Raw genomic sequence first — 23794 nt, forward strand, 5'->3', positions numbered from 1 at the left:
ATAACGATTATTTTACTGACCGCGAACTCCGGTGATGACCTGTATATAAACTCTGAATGTCCGCGACTTGACCCGAAACCTCGCGGGTTGAAATGCAATTCTTTAAAGTGAGGCCTCGCTTCCACTGCTCTTTATACTTTTACATGTTAACATGTTGACAGGAATATGGAAGTAAGTACTAAATATGAGAACACAGCCTTTTAAGTATAAACGCTTTTGCGCTGGTAATACTCTGAAAATAAAAGGTGTACGCACAAACTGTATTGATGTCGAGAATTGAGTGTAAAACTGTTCTATCTATTAAGCCTTTTCATTAGAGATAAAATTGTTTCATACAGTAAAACAGTGGTACAAAGACGCGGATATGTTTCCAATGTTCTGGTGGTATACTCAAATCAGCCAATGGAATAAATGAAGTGTATTCATTCGTACCTAGCCGCGGGAAATTTTATTTGAATTTTATTGGACACTTACAAAGGTCAAGTCAGGGTGAAAAGCTGGCTTATGCAGCTTACGCCGAAAAAAATCCAGTCACAAGCGTTACCTTAAAGGTTGTTCGTTTAACGCAGTGGTTGGTATACGCGCTCCTCTTCTAGGATACTCGGGTTCTAATCCCGTTCCCAGAAGCAGGTGAGTTTGGTTGGTGGTCACAAAACTTGACAGTTTGGGTTTCTTCCGGGAAGTCCGCCGACCCCCCCCCCCCCCCATTCCTCAAAACAAGACCACCAAAAACAAAAATCCTAGCATCTAGAAATAGCTGGAAATTGCAAATGTCATTCAAAATTGCTCCCAACTTTCGTGAGTCTAGTAAGGTAATTAGGTAGGTGTGCTGGGGATGACGGAATTCGCGAAGCCGCTCGCAGAAGTTCCGTATCCGGCTCTCTTCAGAAGCTGTACTGAAAACCACTATTTACACACAGCGCCAACTTGAAATTAGCACTGGCTCATTTTTTAATGGATCTCCCAAACATAAACGGCGGTGCATAAACAAAGTTTAAATTTCGGATATGTTTACTATATTTCGACAGTTATTCAAGTACAACTATGAACGTGTCATGCAAAGCCTTATAGGAGCATTCCCAAATAATATTTGACTGAATGGCCCCGTTCGTTTATTTAATTATCCAACGTCAACTTTCAGCCCTAGCCGTTTAGCCGAAGCGTTGAACGTTGAAAGACGGCGACTTTCGTTCGTTTTATGTAACGTCAATGTAATAGCATTTTTTTCACGAATACTAGTTAACCCCCATTTACAACAATAAACAAAACTTGCAGCAGATAAACCAAACAGCAGACAAAACATGAAATCTGCAGTGAAGGGGTAAGTATATTTTTTTAAATTATATCCTTAGATTTTTAACAGTATATTTTGTTATGCACTTACCCAATCAACAACTTACGGACACAATCTTATTGGAAGTATATACAAAGCAAGGGGGCTTGTGCATGTGCATTTGTAAGCTCATAATCAATAGCTTTTTACGATATGCGGTGTTAAAGACTTGATATACTGGCGAAGTATAATCATAGTTTTGCTTAAAGACAGCAGGTTATCGTTAATTTAAGTTTCACATTATCAAGATATAAGCAAATTTTTAGAAAAACAAACTAACAATTGAACAACAAACAATAAATATCTTTAAAAAGATATTCGGCGTATATCCTGACTTTGGAAAAAGGTGGACAATTTACGTTTTTAAATAATAAAATTGAAAACAAACGTGCTATTGTTTTCTTTCTTTGTTCAAAGTCGCATATCCACCGCGTTATTAAATTCTCTTATAATTAAAACCACACAAGTATTTGTAGATAAAAATTATAATCGAAATAAATGGTATGTTAATATTTCATTTACACGCAGTTTTGTTTCGGCACATTCAATAACACTTTTAGAGCCGCGTTATGGGAAAATGGGTCTTAAGGAGTTCCGGCCAGCGTAGCTCAAGCCCAGCGTGCGCAATATCGCAATATATTTGGCCAGGCGCTACGCTGTACGCTATAAAATCATGACAGGCTTCGTGGGTCTCATTATGTATCTTCTTCCAAACAGTGCGATGCACAGGCTGGGCTGTAGCTACGCTGGTCGCATATGGTATAAGACCGATTTTCGCATTACGCGAGTCTTAAAAAATCTAATTATGCCTTGTTAACGGAATATCTTACCACAATACTTTTCGATATATAAAAGTCAAACTGTGTTATTAATAGCAAGCTGGCAAAATTCGGTAGCCTTTTCAGGCTTTCATGAACGATTCCCAGGTAGGCTGAGCCTGTACGACAAACATTAATTTTATAGTTATATCGTTAAACGATTTCCCCTCAATCATGGCACTTTACTTTTTCGGTAGTGTTTGTTCTCTCACAATGCAAATACTTGTCATTTAACCATAAGTTTTCATTAATTTAACTAAAATTCGTGTGATTCTATATCTTGAACGCATTACTTTGCTATCCACGTTTATCAATAAACCATTTTGTCCTTCCATGACGATTTATTGACTCAGTACTGATCCTGAAATTCTGTGAGATCGATTTGAAAGCGTAATTGTAACTTGGCCAACATTTGTGTTTAAGTGTATGAACCTGCAGACAAGAGTCCGGAACACCATATACTGAATGGAATATTCGAATGTATTCTTTCGCGTAGACTGGCGGGTAATTTCCACAATGTTTTATAGGCTGTTGGTAATCTTCATTTAAGGTGAAAAGCCACTGCAAATTTGCCGTCTCAAAAGTAACATGTTTAATTTATTAGCACCGCCGTCTGAGATGAGCCACTCATGCGAAAAGATGCCTTATGCGGCTAGGGAAGCTTAAGACCAGTCTGTGCAGTTGGAAAGTCTGGTCAGATGCTACCATGTCCGCTTGAACTCAAACAATGTCAATGGTTTCATTCGTGGACATGGAAGCTCCTAAGTCTTAAACTACACTGGCAACACATGACATTAGACCCCTTTTCACGTGACGCGGAATATATTGAAGTTCGCTAGTATCACAAATATTCTTAATATTTGAAGTTGATACGATTAAGTCATGTGGTTGTGATGAGTGTTCGCTCATGTCTTGTTCAATCTATAAACACTAGGTAATTCCCGCAATAATCGGTATTTCAATTATAAAAAACCCCAGTAAAAACTAAATATTATCATCATGACAAGATCATGTTTTAATAAGATTATATTTCATTTTGAACTCGATAGTATTAACATTTTATTTTATTCTATTTTCCTATTATTGTCAGGTATTCAACAGACCGGCGAATGAGCAAAATGAGTTAAACAAGATACCTTGATAGAATTTCACATTACTCACACACTTGGTTGACCGCTTTACTGTTGACTCAAATTAACCGCGCCTATGTTTGCTTTATTTCATTGTTTTTTTTCTCTCTGCATATCAGATAAGACAGGTTTAGGGGCCTCTTTACATTCTATTCTTCATTGTCTGTATAGAGCCACGGAACTATATCGCTGCTTTTAGTATTATGTTCTTTCATTACTTAATATGGAATCAATATGACTCAAGTTTCAACCTTTTCAATGATTATTGAATGTGTAAATTATTTTCATTACGTTGTTTCGAGCTTGTTGCTGTCACAATATATTTGAACAAACATTTATTATAACTAAGTATTTGTGCGAATAGTAAATTTTAAATATTGCAAAGGAATTAACATTATCATCAGGAAAAATGCAATCGCGGTAAGAACTAGAGTTGTGTTTAACCTATCTGCCTGCAGTTACTTGTAATTTGTATCTGAGCCTCGCTCTGGGAAAACGAGGCTTATTGTGATTGCGTTAATGTGCGTAAAGTGTCGTACCAGATAAGCCTGTGCAATCTGTACAGGCTAATCAGCGACGACATTTTCTGCATACACTAGATTTTGGCTAAGAAGAGACTTATTGAAACCAAATTTACCATAGCGGAGAGTAGTAATCCAGAACGATATTTTACGCACATGCATTTAGCCCCATTTTGCCAGAGCGAGGCTGATTTGCTTTGGTTAAAATATCATATAGCAATTTGTTATGCTGTTTACCAATGATTTAAATTCATTTAAATAAACAGCAGATAATAACACAGTAATTTGTTTACTACTAAACTGTCCTGCTGAAAAGCCAAATAAATAGATTGGGTCATGTGTGGTGCGTAAAAATTCGTTGAAAATATATCTTTTGCAATATAATTGACAATAATTCTGTCAATTTCGTTGACGCTATCTGTCTGTCTGTCTTTCTACCTGCCTGCCATCCTCTCTCTCGCTAGCGCGAGCGAGAAGAGGAGCGAGAGAGGGGAGAGGAGAGCGCGAGAGAGAGCGAGCGAGAAGGAGAGAGAGAGGAGAGAGGGAGAGGAGAGAGAGAAGGAGGAGAGAGAGAGGGGAGAGGGAGGAGAAGCGGAAAGGGGAAAGAGAAGAAAAGAACGAGAAGAAAGAAAAAAAAACTCAAGAAAGAAAGAACGAAAACAAGCCAAGACAGCAACATCCACCCATACAGCATCACTCCCTCCCTCCCTCCATTCCATCCCTGCTCCATCCCGAACACACTCACTCCACTCCCCTGACTGCTGCCTGCCTGCCTGCAGCCTGCACCTCTCCTTTCCCTCTCCCCAACTCTCTCTCTCTCTCTCCTCTCTCTTCTCTCTCTCTCTCTCTATCTCTCTCTCTTCTCCTCTCTCTCTCTCTCTCTCTCTCTTCTTGAATTTGCCCGTTAGCTTTCGACCTCTCGGTCTTCTTAAGCGGCATTTATTTGTGAAGTATATTCCCGAGCATATCTTGTTTAGCGTAAGTGACATTATATTGTTGAACGTTACATTGCGCGGCAATTTTATTAGTCTTTGTGTTCAGTCCATATGGTTTGATACGTCCTCAGTTTGCGCTTCCAAAGTTGCTCGATGGTCTTCCGGTACTTTCGGATCCATTAAATGTTTCTAGTCCCATGACCCGGAAGTCCGCGACGCTGTCGCCGTTTGTGCAAAATTGCTCGGCAACAGGGTCTTTGCGTCGAGTCCGTATCCGGGACAGATTAAGGAGATGTCGTTGGTACAGGGTATCTCCCGTTTCCCCTACATATACAAAGTTATATATATAATAACCATTCATCCTGTTGTTTATGTTTGTTTTAGAAAGACAGAGATTGAAGTCATCGCTTGAAGACTCTTCCACTATTGAAAACGTTTAATCCACTATACAAAGACAAGTGTAAAAGCTATTATTTAACAGAAATGAGGACATGTTCGATTACCGCAGTATTTACATGGTTAAGTTTCCTTGTCGCATTGCTGACGTCAGTTGGGATAACAGCAACAACTACAAATACTACAGGAGATCTAACAACAACTGAAATAACTGAAATGTCTACTCCAACCACAGTTTCGTCTACTGAAATATATGAGGCGTCTACACAAAGCACAGTTTCGTCTTCTGAAATAACTTGGACGTCTACTCCAATCAGAGAAATATACTCGTCATCCAAAGTTGCGTCTACTGAAATAACTGAAATGTCTACACCAACCACAGTTTCGTCTACTGAATTAACTGAAATGGCAACCCCAATCATAGAAATATTCTCGACATTCACAGATTCATCTATTGAAAAAACTGAGACGTCCACTCCAACCACAGATTCGCTTACTGAAATAACTGAAACGTCAACCCCAATAATAGAAATAATATCATCAACTACAGTTTCGTCTACTGAAATAACTGATACGTCTACTCCAATCATAGAAATATTCTCGTCAACCACAGTTTCTTCTTCTAAAATGACTGAAACGTCTACGCCAACCACAGGTTCGTCTACTGAAACAACTGATACGTCTATGCCAACCACAGTTTCGTCTTCTAAAAAACTGAAACATCTACTCCAGTCTTAGCAATATTCTCGTCGTCCACCGTTTCGTCTACTGAAATAACGGAGTCGTCTACTCCAATCTTAGACATATTCTCGTCATCCACAGTGTCGTCTACTGAAATAACTGAAACGTATACTCCAATCATAGAAATATTCTCGTCAACCAAAGTTTCGTCTACTGATAGAACTGAGACGTCTATGCCAACCACAGTTTTGTCTACAGAAACGTCTACTCCAATCATAGAAATATTCTCGCCATCCACAGTTTTGTCTACTGAAACAACTGAAACGTCTACTCCATTCATAGACATGTACTCGTCATCCACAGTTTCATCTACTGAAATAACGGAGACGTCTACTCCAATCATAGACACATTCTCGTCAACCACAGTTTCGTCTACTGAAACAACTGAAACGTCTACGCAAACCACAGTTTTGTCTACTGAAACAACTGAAACGTCTACTCCAATCATAGAAATATTCTCGCCATCCATAGTTTCGTCTACTGAAATAACTGAATCGTTTATGCCAACCACAGTTTTTCCTACTGAATTATCTGAAACGTCTACTCCAATCATAGAAATATTCTCGTCATCCACAGTTTCATCTACTGAAGCAACTGAAACGTCTACTCCAATCATAGACATGTTTTCATCATCTACAGTTTTGTCTACTGAAACAACTGAAACTTCTACTCAAATCATAGAAATATTCTCGTCATCCACAGTTTCGTCTACTGAAATAACTGAAACGTCTACTCCAAGCATAGAAATATTCTCGCAATACATAGTTTTATCTACTGAAATAACTGAAACGTCTATGCCAACCACAGTTTTGTCTACTGAAATAACTGAAACGTCTATGCCAACCACAGTTTTGTCTACTGAAATAACTGAAACGTCTACTCCAATCATAGAAATATTCTCGTCATCCATAGTTTTGTCTACTGAAATAACGCAGACCGTTACTCAAATCATATATATGTTATCGTCATCTACAGTTTCGTCTACTGAATCAACTAATACGTTTACGCCAACCATAGTTTCGTCTTCTGAAATAACTGAAACATCTACTCCAGTCATAGCAATATTCTCGTCGTCCACCGTTTCGTCTTCTAAAATAACGCAGACGTCTACTGAAATCATAGACATATTCTCGTCAACCACAGTTTCGTCTACTGAAATAACTGATATGTCTTCTCCAATCATAGCAATATTCTCTTCAACCAAAGTTTTGTCTTCTGAAATAGCTGGAACGTCTACGCCATCTTCATTTTCGTCTACTGATATAATTGAAACGTCTACTCCAATCATAGACATATTCTCGTCATCCACAGTTTCGTCTACTGAAATAACTGATACGTCTACTCCAATCATAGAAATATTCTCTTCATCCACAGTTTCGTCTGCTGAAATAACTGAGACGACTACTACAACCAACCTTTCGTCTACTGAAATAACTTGGACGTCTACTCCAATAAAAGAAATATTCTCGTCAACAACAGTTTTGTCTACTGAAATAACTGAAACGTCTACTCCAATCATAGACATATTCACGTCATCGACAGTTTCTTCTTCTGAAATAACTGAGACGTCTACTCCAATCATAGAAATATTCTCGTCAACCACAGTCACGTCTACTGAAATAACGGAGACGTCTACTCCAATCATAGAAATATTCTCGTCATCCACAGTTTCTTCTTCTGAAGTAACTGAGACGTCTACTCCAATCATAGACATATTCTCGTCATCCACAGTCACGTCTACTAAAATAACGGAGACGTCTACTCTAATCATAGAAATATTCTCGTCATCCACAGTCACGTCTACTGAAATAACGGAGACGTCTACTCCAATCACAGAAATATTCGCGTCATCAACAGTTTCGTCTACTGAAATAACGGAGACGTCTACTCCAATCATAGACATATTCTCGTCAACCACAGTTTCTTCTTCTGAAATAACTGAGACGTCTACTCCAATCATAGAAATATTCTCGTCATCCACAGTCACGTCTACTGAAATAACGGAGACGTCTACTCCAATCATAGAAATATTCTCGTCATCCACAGTCACGTCTACTGAAATAACTGCGCCGTCTATGCCAACCACAGTTTCGTCTACTGAAATAATTGAAACGTCTTCTCCAATCATAGAAATATTAGCGACAACCACAGTTTTGTCTACTGAAAGAACTGAGACGTCTACGCAAATTATAGAAATATTCATGTCATCAACAGTTTCTTCTACTGAAATAATGGAGACGTCGACATCAACCACAGTTTCGTTTACTGAAATAACTGATACGTCTACTCCAATCATGGAATTATTCTCGTCTTATGTAACAACTGAAACGCCTACTCCAACCACAGTGTCGTATACTGTAACAACTGAAACGCCTTTGCCTACCATAATATCCTCTTTTGTAACAAAAGCACCGCCTACTCCAACCACAGAAACATTTACGTTGACCATAGTTTCGCCTACTGCTATAGTTTTTACGTCTACGCCTATTCAAACAACGGAAACATCAACTCCTGCCTTTACAACTGTAGAATCTACAAGTATCACTGCAGCTCCTACAACTACAACTGCAGAACATACAACAATAACTGCAGCTTCCACCTCTACAACTGCTGCTTCCACCACTACAACTGCTGCTACTACAACTACAACTGATGCTCCTACAACTGCAGCTCCTACAACTGCTGCTCCCACAACTGCAGCTCCCACAACTGCAGCTCCTACAACGACAGCTTCTACAACTGCAGCTCCTACCACTACAACTGCAGATTCTACCTCTACAACTGCTGCTCCTACCACTACAACTGCAGCTCCTACCACTACAACTGCTGCTCCTACCACTACATATGCAGCTCCTACCACTACAACTGCAGCTTCTTCAACTGCAGCTCCTACCACTACAACTGTAGCTCCTACCACCACAACTACTGCTTCTTACACTACAACTGCTGCTCCTACCACTACATCTGCTGCTCCTACCACTACAACTGCTGCTCCTACAACTACAACTGCAGCTCCTACCACTACAACTTCAGCTCCTACCACTACAACTGCTGCTCCAACCACTACAACTGCTTCTCCTACCACTACAACTGCTGCTCCTACCACTACAACTGCTGCTCCAACCACTACAACTGCAGCTCCTACCACTACAACTGCTGCTCCTACCACTACAACTGCTGCTCCTACCACTACAACCGCTGCTCCTACCACTACAACTGCAGCTCCTACAACTGCAGCTCCTACCACTACAACTGCAACTCCTCCCACTACAACTGCAGCTCCTGCCACTACAACTGCTGCTCCTACCACTACAACTGCAGCTCCTACCACTACAACTGCTGCTCCTACCACTACAACTGCAGCTCCTACCACTACAACTGCAGCTCCTACCACTACAACTGCTGCTCCTACCACTACAACTGCTGCTCCTACCACTACAACTGCTGCTCCTACCACTACAACTGCTGCTCCTACAACTGCAGCTCCTACAACTGCAGCTCCTACCACTACAACTGCAACTCCTACCACTACAACTGCTGCTCCTACCACTACAACTGCAGCTCCCACCACTACAACTGCAGCTCCTACCACTACAACTGCTGCTCCTACCACTACAACTGCTGCTCCTACCACTACAACTGCTGCTCCTACCACTACAACTGCTGCTCCTCCCACTACAGCTGCAGCTACTACAACTGCAGCTCCTACAACTGCAGATCCTACCACTACAACTGCAACTCCTCCCACTACAACTGCAGCTCCTACAACTGCAGCTCCTACAACTACAACTGCAACTCCTCCCACTACAACTGCAACCATTACGAATTCCACTTCAGAACCTACTACTTCAAACATAACAAGTTCAACACCTTCCACAACAAACAAAGCCGAATCTTCAACTACCTCTCCTGTATCCGTCTCGATCATTGTTGTCCTTACTTTCCCGGTCAATATGTCAGGGATAGATTTTCTGAATCAAAATTCTGATTCATACAAAAAACTGGAAAGCGATCTTCAAGCTGAGGTTAGTGTTTTAAACATTCTATTCATCCGCTTAATGATACTGCATTGCCAGATAAATAATCTCAATTCACGTCATTTTCCGATTTTTGCCGGTGTATATATCTGCTTATACATTTACAATAAATGTAATGATGTATTGAAAGTTTGAAACACTATTGGAAGAGAGCCTTTTTAAACGAGTTAATGATAGTATTCCACAATATTAACGATTTGTACTTTTTCAGTTAAGGAATCTGTACAAACAAACTCTTGGTGATCGACTACTGGACATAATCATCATTTCTATAAGGTAGAAAACTTTTTAAAATTTTACTTGTCACATAAAATCGATTCATGGTAGTTTATCTGTTAATGTCGAAGTTTTCATAGTTTTGCAAGAAGGTTATATAAATAAACTTTTTCATTAAAAACCAATATGAGTATAGCTTTTAATAAATTAATGGTTTCATACATACCGGTATACATTCATGGATGCTGTAGACAACGTTTCGGTTTGCAACAAAACAAACATGACATAATATTTATACATAAAAGAGCCCTACTTTAAATAGACTGTTTACTACTGTTTATAATACTCGCATATTGTTCAAACATTTTTCAGAATAAATTTATGGAGTTTCCGTCAGATTAACTATTATTACATCAGTACAAATAAAACATTGGTGTTCAGATTTGGAACCATGATTTGATTTGTTTGTTTATTTAGCTGTTTGATTGCCGTTAAACAGTATTTTCGTCATATCACGGTGGTCAATTAAGAATTCAATACTTTTCCAGACTAAGCTGATTTTCTTAGTGCTTATACTTGTTCCAGTAACAAGTAATTTGCTCTACATGGCAAAGGTAGTGTGAGAGTATTACAAAGTTCATGACCAATCACCGGACGTTACGTGACCTAAATACATGAATGTTTGATACTGTACAGGTACTATTTAAGAATATTAAATAGATCAGAATAAGCAATACAGTGCTTAACTACTCCATTTTAAGAATGTATGAAATGGTAAATAATACTTTTGTGAGAAGGAAACATACATAGACAGTTTCTCATGAATACGGTATATCAAATCTGCAAAATTTGTCGGGAACGTAAAATGCAGAATACAAAATGCTTCATTATACTTTGTGCTACTCTTTTCCTGTATATTAACATTGTGAAATTAATTATAAAAATGATAATAGTGATTTGTTTTTGGGTGCACTTTTCTGATGTTACAAAGTCAATACAGCGTCATCAAGTCGATAAAGGCCAATATTTAACACCGCTGTTATTTTGGGTTATACTTGGCATTTTTGTAGACAACCTTTCACATAATAATGAACGGGCAGCGTTTGCGTTGCAAAGTGTCTATTATTTATACTGGTTTTTTTATAGGAATGGAAGTATGATTGTTGAATACAAAGCAACATTCAAAGACTCCCCCGAAGCTAAGTTGAACTTCGCATCGGCCAACATTGGAATTGTCAGTGGTAACAAGACAATAACGGTCCTTAACAATACGGTCTCAGCGTCCGCTGTGCGGATCAACAACATTTCAGGTAAAATCAAATGTGTAATTTATTAAAACAATATTCAACTTCTAGACAGTGTCAAATTAAATGGAATGCCAAGTTTGATCCCAAAATCAGTTGAATATTTTTCTGGTTTAGAAGTCTCTTTGCATATTAATTAAACCTCATCGGAAGGATATGTTTTACACCTACACTAAACGATGTTTTCAGTTACCAACGGGACATTGAGTGAGAACGTATGTCCTCTATTCGAGGCCAGTGGAGGCTGTGGAAACGGGTCCCATTGTGAAAACCAGGCCGGAAAACCAGTCTGCCGTGTGACGTAATAAACTAATATACTTAACATTTAAGATTAAAATCTACTATTTACAATAATTCACGATAAGACCCGTGGTCAGTTTATAAATTTATTTATCCAAAACGATTTCCGATATACCGGTACACTTCTTAATCGTATTGAACAGTTAAGTCATGTTTAATTAGCTGAACTTCCTGTTTGATTTGCGCGTTTCAACATATGACCCACTTTCGTATGATGTTTCAAAGTAGAAAGACGCATCTTGTCTAAGTTTCGTTTACAGTAAACCTACACTAACGTTTCAACATATGACCCACTTCCGTATGATGTTTCAAAGTAGAAAGACGTATCTTGTTTAAGTTTAGTTTACAGTAAACCACCACAGCCACTTTTTTCTTGTGTGCATTTTTGGTGCGGGATGCGGCGCTATATTATATGCCCGGAAAATGTTCTGACGGTTTAATAAGGGGGGTGGGGTTTTAAAAAAGACCCCCCCGCTAATTTTGCCGGGCGTTTTATTTTTCTGACAATAAGGCATTTGATCGCTACATGGATGGACATAAAATTTACATTACAATTTTTTGTATAAATAGCAGATGAATGCTTTACTGAGTCTAAGAACGTTCGTTCGCAAACATGTCGTTGTATCAGAGACTTCAATCGTTTAAAAACATGCCTTCCCATTTCGGCGTGTCAAAGGAAGACCTGGCTAGCCAAGGGTTCATCTACGACACTTGTGTAATCTCCGAAAATATTGAGTGTGTTCGATGCGTGTTTTGCCATGTGCACATTTCCATTTGGAACATGGATAAAGAAGATGTAAAACTGAGGCATCGACAGCTGTGCCCCGTTTGCCCTTTTGTGTTCGATTGGGTCATGAACACAGAAGAAGAAGTGAAACTGAAACTTAGTCAGCGACGGTTTAGCCCTGCTTGTCCTTTTGACAATGAATCATTCGGTCGGTACTTACAAAATGAGTTTTCCAAGCTATATCAAAAAGCGAACAATGGAATTGCGAAAACAGAAAGCAATAACCAACGATGTTCAACGAAATCGGTTGATATCCTTCAAACCAAAGATAACCAAAATGATGACGAATACGATAATTACAGTGATTTCGATGACCTGCTTACGGCGAAAATTGAAAAGACTTGTACTCGTACCCGCCCCAATTCCTATAAAAAACAAACTGAAAAGCAATTTAAAAAGGCTGAACAAAGGCGTTTGCAAAGGCAACTTTCAAAACGAAGAACAAAAATACGCAATGCAAATCGAGATCAAAAACAAACATATTGCCAGGAAAAAAACGACGATGATAATTACACAACTCAAACAGTTTCCAATGATCGAGATGTAAAAATACATGATCGAAAAATGTGTTGGGTTTGCAGAAGCAGAGATATCGATGATATGATAGAAGATAGTTTTTTGGAATCTTACGAACGTTTTTTGGAGGAAAAATATAAAGAAGAATTCGACAATTGTTTTGCGGACGAAATCGGTGGCGTCGATGATGAAGAACAAAATAAAATTGAACATCTACCTTATGTTCAATCGCCATATGACTATTTGATTGACAAAAAGCTGGATGAAGAGGCCCACCATATTTATTTTTCTGATTACGAGGCATTCGCGCAATACATCGAAACGCGGGACGAAGAGGCCGACAATATTTATTTTTCTGACGATGATGCATCCGATGCGGCATTCGAGTGATACATGATATTAACACATAGATGTGTGACTCAATAATTAACATTTTATGCATGTTTGTTTTGTTGTGTTCGATTGTATATGTTAATAAAAAACCTTGAAACAATTGTGCGTGTTGTTTGTTATTTGAGTATGTTCTGAACAAATCACGAAAACACAAGCTATGATACAATACGTTTTATTGAATATTCTTCATGGACATTTTATTGGAATATCTTGTCATCGCATGTGCGCTAAACATTTCAAAAACGTGCTTTGTTTCAAGAATATCTTTGGCAATATCTTTTGACTTTTCAGCACCTCGAAAATCAATTGCGCCACATATCCAGTTTTCGTCGTGAATGAAACTATACAATAAATCGAATTTACACAGATTTGCTTTCGTAGCAAGAACGTTCAGAGTTTCTTTTGTCACATCTTTGATCAGAAACGACCAAACTGAAAAAGTTTTCCTTGAAGTACAAAAGTCCATCAGCGCATGTTGAATCTTGATTTTGCTTATGTTTGTTTTGCTGCAAACGAATTCAACAATTTCATCAAATAGACACATTATCAACTTCGTTGGTTGTAGAGAAGCTTTGAGTCTTGCGTACGTTTCGAATTGATGTGCAAAATGTTTTCTTGTATTTATTTCTACATGCTGGAAATCTGTCCACAGACACATAGGAATGCTATTTGTGGTGTAATCCATGTGAATGACTGGAAGACAAATAACTTCAATTTGTTTGTAGAAAATACTTATATAGGAACTTTCCAAAATGACAATGCATCAAAAACTCGTCATGTATATGTTTGTGCATATAGTTGCCCTGTTTTTTTCCCTTAGTTTTACATACAAATGCGTTAGGACGTCCTAAACCAAATTTTTATGAACCGTCTTGTTTCAAGCATGTACATAATACACCGATTGACGTTACGAATGGTTTATTTTATGTGTTGATAAACGTAACCTATGAGTATTTGTCATTATACGACGATGTCAAAGAAAATTTACAATTTTTCAACAAATGGATGCAAAACCCAGAGTTTAGTTTAGAAGGTCATGAGCAACAATGCAAATCCATAGGTCTATCTAGATGTCCGAACAAGAAAAAAGCGTTTTCAAAACCGGTATACAGTGTAGTTGATGGTTTTGTAGCGGGATCAATGTTTATCACTTACGACTTACCAAGTCTTTTAGTTAGATTGCAAATTGAGCCGAAAACGTACTCTATCAGTGAGTTTGTAGAATCTGTGTTTACTGAGATTTACACACACGCTTGGATACCTTTGTTTCCGTACAATTTTTCATTGACCTATGATGGAAGTGAAATTTGTGCAAATGGGATGCACGGTCATGCCTTCATCAGATTTAATACTGAACTGTGTACAACGTTCGGAACATGGTGCGATGTGAATTTAGAAGGTGCTAGTCCCGAGAAACAGGATCATGCGTTAACACGAATCAAAAATGCGTTATTGAAGAGAAAAATGAATGATTTGTCAGTCGCCAAGTATATCAAAGAATATGATCTAGGTTTGGAAATAATCCCTTCTAAGTCCAAAGAATTGCGAGACACAATTACACAAATAGAGCAAGAAATGAGTGAGATCCGCTTAAAAATCGATGATAAGTTCGACTTTGATCAATCTGACGAGGATTACTCTGACGAGGATAACTTTGATGAGGATTACTCTGACGATAATTTGGATGAAAAGCAAAGCGCTGAAAATGTACCAATTATCGATTTTTCTGACTTTTTTTTCAAAAACACTAAAGTTCTGTCAGTAACAAACAAACCTATCGTTGAACCTATCGTAAGCCAAAAAGTTCACGATCTTCAAAATGCCAATACTTTCGTTAGCCAAAAATTTTACGATATTCAAACTTCTACCAACAAGCCAAAAAACAAGATAAGTCCAACAGTTAAAAAAAATACTGTTGTTAACCAAACTTCTCACAAAATTCAAAATGCTCTTACCAAGCCAAAACTCACCGTTAGTCTGCCAGTTAAAAACGATAACATTGTTAACCAACAATTTCAAAATATGCAAGATGCTATCAACAAGCATAAAATGGGAATTAAGCACAACAAGCAGACCGTTGCAGAAGTATCTACGTATGGATTGCAAAATTGTTACTGCCTAACATGTAATCGTTCTACTACAATCGGCAAAGTACATAACAATCGTTGCTATTTCATCAACTTGGATTCATCATTCAAGATTTCCTCTAATACGCATTTTTCTCCGTTTCGTGAATACACACTCTTGATTATCAACGAACGTAATCATGCTTTACGTGCGATGCTAAGTCAAATAGTGAAACAAGTGAGTAACGAAGTTATTCTCGCGAAAAAGGCTTCATCATATCGACTTACTGTCTTCAGCACCAAAGATGGCACAACTGTTGATAAGATTTGTATGTCGTTATTCAGAAATACGTATCAAATTGAGAATTGTACCGAGAGCACGAATGCTGTGCTTATAGCGAGAAATGGTCATTTCATTCGCGTACCACAAATACAATTGGCTAATTTCACGTTCTGCGATATTGGTGCTGTGAAAGCGGAAAATGGCAAATGTTTTCGGATTGATGCAAATTGTTCGCACTCAAGTATAGCGAGTGTTTACGATTTGGATAATACGGTTGTTTCATATTTGGTTAGCATTACTCAGAACACGGCACACAATATGAGTGAGGCAAAGTTTCAAATAAAAAATATAGATGACAGTTCTGTCACAAGCGAACACTTCATTGTGTACAACAAAAGGACGAACAGTGGACAAGAATGCACGTATGTCGATATGCGATCAAAGACCATTTCAATCGAAAAATGCAAACACAGTCCCACGATTTGCGAGGTTTTGTTGGGTAAAAGTACATTGAATGACGAACCGGGACTAAGAAAATTAACGTTTTGGGAAACTGTCGCTGTTTGTGTTGGTGGATTCATTGTGCTCGTGATAGCTGCTATTTGCTTCATAATTGTACTACACAGCATAGCTCGGCATAACGATACTGTTGTAAACAGTTAACATATATCAAAGCGTTTGTATCCGCTATTGTCATAACTCACAATGACTTCGTATGACAACATGTATACCATTGAAAGCGAGAGCATTGGTAACACTCAAGAATTTTCCATCCACGTTTTTAAATGCATCAGCGTTTTGATCAATGAACAAGAACTGCTCGAAAGCATTTTTGAAACCATACTAGACTATATTGGAGACGAACACGTGTTCATATTCGACTTGACAATCGAGTTTTGTTTCACAACAATTAGTAAAACTCTACATATCAGTCAGCTAAATTCGCAAAACTGTTCGTGTTTTGACATTACTTGTGCTATGCAGGAACAAGGAATCAATTTCACGGTACCAGCTGATCTTCATGTTTTTGTAACAAAAAACGCATAAACACATTTTCAGTCATAATTTCACTATTTTGAGTTGTTGATGGACTACAAAGTTAAACCATGTAACGGTGAGCGCTGCACTCTATGTTCTCAAATAAAGAGTGGAAATAGTTTTCAGTTCAATTGTGGTTTTGTATACATTGTTGAAGATGGAGAGAACTTGACTTGTAAATCAAAAGATGTTATATATGTTCTGAAGTGCAAAACCTGCGGCGGTGAGTATATTGGCGAGACCGTTAATTTGAGAAAACGCATTCACACACACAACTCTCATATTCGAACAGAGCAGCATTTGTGTCGAGCTACTGACCATTTGATAGAATGTGGGAAACACTTGTGCGATGTTAAGGAACGGTACACTGTATTCGTTTTGGAGACAGAGCGAGACAAGCACGTGCGTAAAGCCAAAGAGGCGTACTACATTCGATTATTCAAGCCAATGATGAACAAGTAAGGCGTGCATTATTTTTCAAGCGTATATATATAGCTGCAGTTAACAAAATAAGCACACTCGCAATCACTTTCTACGATGGCACAAGCAATGTTGACCTCGAGCTATGCTATAAAAACGAACAACCGAGAACGAATACAGCAGTTTGCGAACACTGTACTGAATCACGGCGTGAAAAGGAATTTGGTGTCTGAAGTCGAGTCAGGTGTCTTCTTGTCGCCTAACGATTATTTGAAGATAGAAGAACTTTCAGAGAAACTAAAACAGATTGATGCCAAACTAGCGCAGTACAAAAGCCTCAAAGTAAGAACGCAGAATCTGATAAAGGGCATCAAGAAAACAAAAAACCTGCAGAACGATGTTGTGAAGACTGTGAGCTCTAACGTTTTCGATCGAATTCCAATTGATGTGATTAACAAAATACTCGGTTCTGGGGAAGACGAAAACATGTTTGCGCTAATAGAGCGAATAAAATCTTCCAATGTTGAGGAAAAAACGCAAATATGCCGATATCGACATCTCCGATACAGAAATCTCAGATACGCTAAACGATGATGAAAAGGAAATTATGAACGGTCTGGCTGTTAAAAGAATGCGCAAATCTGGTGAAACGAAAGCTGCAAAGAAACCGAAAAAGGAAAAGACTATACTCAGTGATCTAGAATTGAGCGATGATGACGAATGACTACGTTGTTGCAATATTGTATGATTATGTTGACTTGTGTGTGTTACATTTTTTGTATATGTTGTAAATAAATTGTATCAATGAACTGTAAACATTTGTTGCCTTATCAATGGATATCGACGAGGTTTTGATTGTTGACGAAGACGAACAGTTAGCACAAAACACCTACTTGCTTTCACCCATGTACTCTAGACATCACCACGAATGCTCGCTATGCATTTTTCAATACATAACAGAATATGAAGAACCAATACGAATATTCGAAAGCAAGCTAGTAGAAATGAACTCAAAACTCGGGTGTGGAATTCAAACGTGTGTCACAATGGTTCTCAATGAGTTCAAAGACGATGAACGCATGTCGTTGTTCAAAAAATTGACAACTAGCGAAATTACAAGCCATTTTGATTCAGTATTTGGCGATCCTATTTGTGGATACAACCGACTTAAAGCTTACAATTTTTTCTCTCTGTTTGACGAAAGTACGGTTAACAATTCCACATACATAAAGTTTATTTACGATACATACAAAACTTCGAGAAACACTTCACTCTGCCCTTATTCGCTTTTAGGAGTTTATGTTTTTCTTGTTATGATTAACACTATAGGATGTGATTCCCAGCTCAAGAAAAAACATGACTTTTTGTGGATGTTCAACTGTCTATACAATCACAAATTACGGTTTGGAAAACTGCGATAAAAATCTATTTAAGGTTAGTTTTTCTATAGAAACACTCAAACCACACACAACCATGTCAACCATGTCAACCATAAACGTTAAAGATATTAAACGGGTCACTGACACCGAAGCCACTAATCGCTTGTTCACTAAACTGAAGTACGATATTGGTATTGAAATCTCTTCAAAGCTCATTCAGTCGCTTAAACAAAGCAAAGACAGGGTTGTATTTTATGTGGGCAAAGAACAAAAATCATACCCAGCAGCAATTGTGAAAATGTTCACTAACGTTAAGACAAATCATGTCAAGATTCAGCCGAAGTACAGTGTTCAAGAATTGATGAACGTGTTTGAAATTCTCATGAACCTGTCTGAGTACCAATGTAACGGTCTCACGCTAGATTACTCGGATTGGCAGTCAATCTCTAGCCTGGTAAACATGATCGAACTCGCTGAGCACCTAGGCATGACAGAAGTGGTGATGTTTCTTAAACGCATTCCACAACTTCTTACATTTCACAACAAAACCGCGTATGATAACGAATTGCTCAGAAGAGAAAACGAGTCAAAGGAAAACCTTCAACCGAAGTCAGTCAACGAACTTAGTGAAAACGATGATAAACGTTCAAGGCCTAGGAAGAGAAGCTTTACAAAGGTGTTCAGTCGTAGTCTGAGTCGAAAGCGCAGAGAAGAAAATGTGATGACATAAGTGTTGTACATTTTTGTTGTATGTTGTTAATAAAGAACAATAACAGTAAACTTGTGTGTTTGTTTTGTTCATGCAATAAGACAACCAAAAGCGTATTTTTCTGTTTTCTACTTTTTATTCACATAAAATGCATTTCAACGGTTTATTTATCGATAATAAAAACACTCAAAGTCATAACTTCTAATCGGTCCAATAAATCGGCGTCCAACCCCACATCTCAGTTCTACACACAGCGCATTTGTTCCCGTTCATATGCATGCGCCAGCAACAGTTTACGCAAAACAAGTGCCAGCATGCAGTTACCACACAGGTTTTCTCTTCAATGCGGCAAACAATACAAGTTCGAGAGTCTTTCACAGCTTGCTCTTTCTCCAGTTGAAGTCGCGCAATTAGTTTGGTGCAGTCTTTGCGACCACAGCAACAATCTGTTCGAAAGTCCATACGAATTTGTTCCATCATCTGTATGCATTCCATTCGTATTTTTCTAACAGACAACCACCATCGCAGTTCTTGAATACAAAACGCCGCAAGAAATGTAACACAAATCATGTCTTCTTCTTGTCGTTGTCAGTTTTGGTCTGTTTACGAGTCCAAATATCGGGGTTTCGTTCTTCGATAATGAATAGTGTTTAGCAATATGCCGAGAAAGAGTGTCACAAACATCAATTAATGCAGTTTACGTTTTGCGCAGCGCTTATATATGCACATTTTGTAACGATCTGCATCGCAAACCATTTAAGTGTCTGTTGGGAAATTGTTACATTTCAAAACATGTATTTTCACCGCAGAAAATGGTCATCGTATGCTCGTCCGCAAATTTCGAAGTATGATCGCATCAAGTCACAAGCTGATGCAAAACAGTTGTGGGAAATAGTATCGAAGCATTTGAGCATCACATCAACTGAAAAGCCCAAAGTTAAGAGGTTCTATAAGTTTAAATCTGACACGTTTCAACCGGGTTGGTCAAATTCTTGTTTCGAGCCAAGACCTGAGTTCAAGTATGAAATTAAACTAACGTGCTTTGGAATCACAGTTCACCTTAGCGTGTACTTATATCTTGTTGAAGATGTTGTTGGAAACGTCGACGACGATAATTATGGCGATGTCGATCTAATAGTAAGGGATACACTAGATGAAACGAAACTGCTTTTCAGTATTGCTGATCGAGATGGCGAGACTGAAAAGAAATATGATTTACTGAAATCCAACGGCTGTGCTATGTGTAAGGAAATCATCGATATGATTGGTATCAAAGACATTTTCGATAAAAACGATTTGTTTGTAGAGTTGGAATCAAATTTATTGTTTAGTTTACAGAGCGACCGTGAATGTGATGATTGTATATATGAAATATATGAATAAAACAACCAAAAACGTATTTTTCTGTTTTCTACTTTTTATTCAACAAACATGCTTACAATAATCAACAAATGCATTCCATTTACCAGGTTGTTTTTCAACCAGTCATTTAGTCTATACTTTCGAAAAACGTCTTGAATCTTGACCAGGTGGTAGAAGCCTTCAAGGTTGTATTTCGATCGTTCATGCACGACGGCAACAAACAAAACAAATGCAGTCACAAACACATCCCAGCTCAAACCACTGTTCAGCTTTTGTTCAAGCAATTCGGCGAAATAGTCTTTATCGACACAAGAGTTTATCAAGTCATATTTCGTAAGAACATGCATCGTTACCGTTCTATTTACAAGCAAAACCACACATTCAACAATGTCACAAAGAGTGTCATTTGAGTCCTCAAACTGCTTGCATTCCAAGTAATTTGCTACCATCGCAGCCACAAACTCACAGCTGAACATTTTTTACGTTATGACAACTACTGACTTTGGCGTGAATGGTTTTATACTCGAGTTAGGCGCTTGTTATTTGAACTGTTGTAGTAGTTTGTAAACGTCTAGATTGAAATCCTTGCAACCCATACGCAATAACTATAACTATAACCAAAGAAACAACCACAAATGTTAGTGCAATAAATAAGACCCAAAGCTGTTTATTTTGGAATCATCGTCACTCGGTGAATCCAGTCCCATACCAGGAATTCTAATCTGACACAGAGTTCGTTTTGTTGTACAATCTTCATACGAAATAGATTTTTCATTCACGTCGATATACAAGCACGTATTGTTCTCATCATATGACACTCGCGAATAGACTATCGCGTAATCGTTTAATTCGAGCGTTTCGTTCAGACTGTCAATTTTGAACATCAAATTTTGAGATATTGCATTCACCTTCGGGTCGTGCGTTCTGTTAATCAGATAGTCAAAGCGTTTTGAAACTCTTCTTCTGTTTGCAGCACTGCTGGTAAGCACTGGCCATCTTCATTCACCACGAAACAAGTTTTAGGAGATGTGATTCGACGCTGCTGCGTTTTCGTCAAATGAACATGTCTTGTACGCACGCGGATTGAAAGGTGACACAGTCACAAACTCTCCTCGATCCGCTTTTAACAGCGCTACGTTAGCCGTTTCGCATGAAATGCCCAAATATTTCGTTTGAACAAATGAACGCATTGAGCAGGCCTATCTTTGTTGTTGAACAGCGCTATCTTGATAGAACCTTGAATGTTGTTCAAAATAAATTCGTTGCTTACTTGAGTGAAAACCGTTTTAGATGAATGTTTTTTTGTCCAAAAATGACCACATCGTATGCATTATAGTCGGTACTGTTTACAGTTTTACGTACATTGACGTGCGTTGAAAACTGGTTTCCAACTTTGAACTGTTGCTCAATACTAATAAAGTAGCAAGATCCATCATATATTTTACCAATACTTTTAGTCGGATCACACACATTGCAATAACAGTTTTGTAAACCGTAAGAAGAAACGCTTTGAACTGTTGTGTTTGCGCGGACACAATGAACAAACACAAACGATAAACGACCGCATGGTTGGCTTAGAACATCAAGAATGACAAGATCCGTTTGTATAAGTGTGTTTTATATTTATTTTAGTTCCTGTGTTTTTTTTATAACGTTATACACAAATCCTATTAGTCCAAGAACGATTGCAAACACGGCTAGAATGCAAAACACAACTTCGATTATAACAAGGACAGATCCTGTTTCGCTATTTTCGTTTGCCTTTGTGGCTGTTGAGCCATTGTTAGTGATATTACCACTCGTTATGTTATGGTTTTCACTGTAGTTTTGTGTGTGCTAGTTTCGTTTGCAACTATCGATGTGCCAAGATCGCTATTTTCTTCAACCTTTGTGGTTGTTGAACCATCGCTAAGGGCATTGACAACTGATGTGTTATGTTTTTTACTTAATGTTTTATGTGGTATTTTCGTGTGCAACTCTCAGTGGTGCTTGCGTGCTTTTTTTGTTAACCTTTGTGGTTGTCCAACCATTGTTAGGGATAAAAGCAAGCGTTGTGTTTTCCATTTCGCTGTTTGTGTGTGTGTCAATTTCGTTTGAAACTGTCGATGTGACGAGCTCATTATCGGTACTGCGTTTTTCGATGTCTGCAACATGATTAGATTGTATTGTCTGGTACCAAGAACCGCGATAGAGAATCAGTAGCTAGCATCCTACCTATATTCGCGGTCAAAATCAAAAAGAGTTTGCCTTTGATTTGGAAACAAAACCTGTCCCTGTGATTATCAATGGTCAAATAATTGTCTTTCACGCCCAACATTTTATTAATGACTTTTCGTATGGCCTCGAGAATATCATATTGCGTTGTGTACGTTCTCTCAGGAATATATACAATTTTGCGTAACTTTTCTAGCGCATCATCATAGGAAACGATCGAGAATTCACCATTGTATATACCCAGATCGCGCTCTGGCGATTTTTTGAAGCAGTTATCGTTACAGCTACATAGAGACACAAACAAGACCAAATAGTATGAAACGCAACATTGCTGGTTTTTATTTCATTCATCTAACAAACACATGTATAGCTATATAACAAAAAATTTGCACACAACAGACTACAACACAAAATCTGCAGGAATGTACAAAACGAGGCCGTTTGTCAGCAATTCCTTCGACACACAAAATGCGACAAAGTTCGGTGGGATGTGAATGTTGGGAATGCATGTTCTAACCGCTTGAGAGAGCATATCTTCGTGTTCTTCGTTTTGACACTGATTGATGAAATAAACTTTACATGGGTCTTCTTCAGGTAACATGTCGCTAACGGGCATCGGGTTTTCTTGTACCTCTTGTTCTGGGGTGAACGTTTCCACGATTTCTTCTTTCACGACTGCCAAATCGACCGGCATACTGATTATCTCGTTTTGCTCCGAACACGCCTTCTTATCAGAACAAGGCAAAGTCATTCCATGTTTGTTCTTGTGTTTGCAAAGCATCTTTTTGGGGAGACTCGACTGATCCTTTGGATCTTCAACAAATTTGCGTTTGCGATTAGGAATAGCATTGACTAGTCTACCTTTTCCCCCATCGATCAGCTCCGTTTCAATGTGA

The 23794-nt window shown here is 38.3% G+C and overlaps 1 protein-coding gene across 1 annotated transcript; it reads left to right on the forward strand.

The window, feature by feature from the left end:
• Positions 1–8168: 8168 nt before the first annotated feature.
• Positions 8169–11345, forward strand: LOC127878644 (probable serine/threonine-protein kinase clkA). The gene is made up of 4 exons (XM_052425172.1): positions 8169–8224; positions 8545–9899; positions 10123–10187; positions 11274–11345. Exons 1-2 carry the CDS (start codon positions 8169–8171, stop codon positions 9860–9862), a joined length of 1374 nt encoding a protein of 457 aa, XP_052281132.1. The 3' UTR covers positions 9863–9899; positions 10123–10187; positions 11274–11345.
• The last annotated feature ends 12449 nt before the right edge of the window (positions 11346–23794 follow it).

The sequence above is a fragment of the Dreissena polymorpha genome, chromosome 4 (genome assembly GCF_020536995.1).
Source record: "Dreissena polymorpha isolate Duluth1 chromosome 4, UMN_Dpol_1.0, whole genome shotgun sequence".
NCBI lineage: Eukaryota > Metazoa > Mollusca > Bivalvia > Myida > Dreissenidae > Dreissena > Dreissena polymorpha.

Excerpts from the sequence above, each read along its gene's own strand:
- LOC127878644 (XM_052425172.1), top strand. The coding sequence starts at position 8,169 with ATGGAATTATTCTCGTCTTATGTAACAACTGAAACGCCTACTCCAACC. Across the intron at positions 8,225-8,544 it reads CCTACTCCAACCACAGTGTC|CTCCTACAACTGCTGCTCCC; the intron begins GTATACTGTAAC and ends CTACAACTGCAG.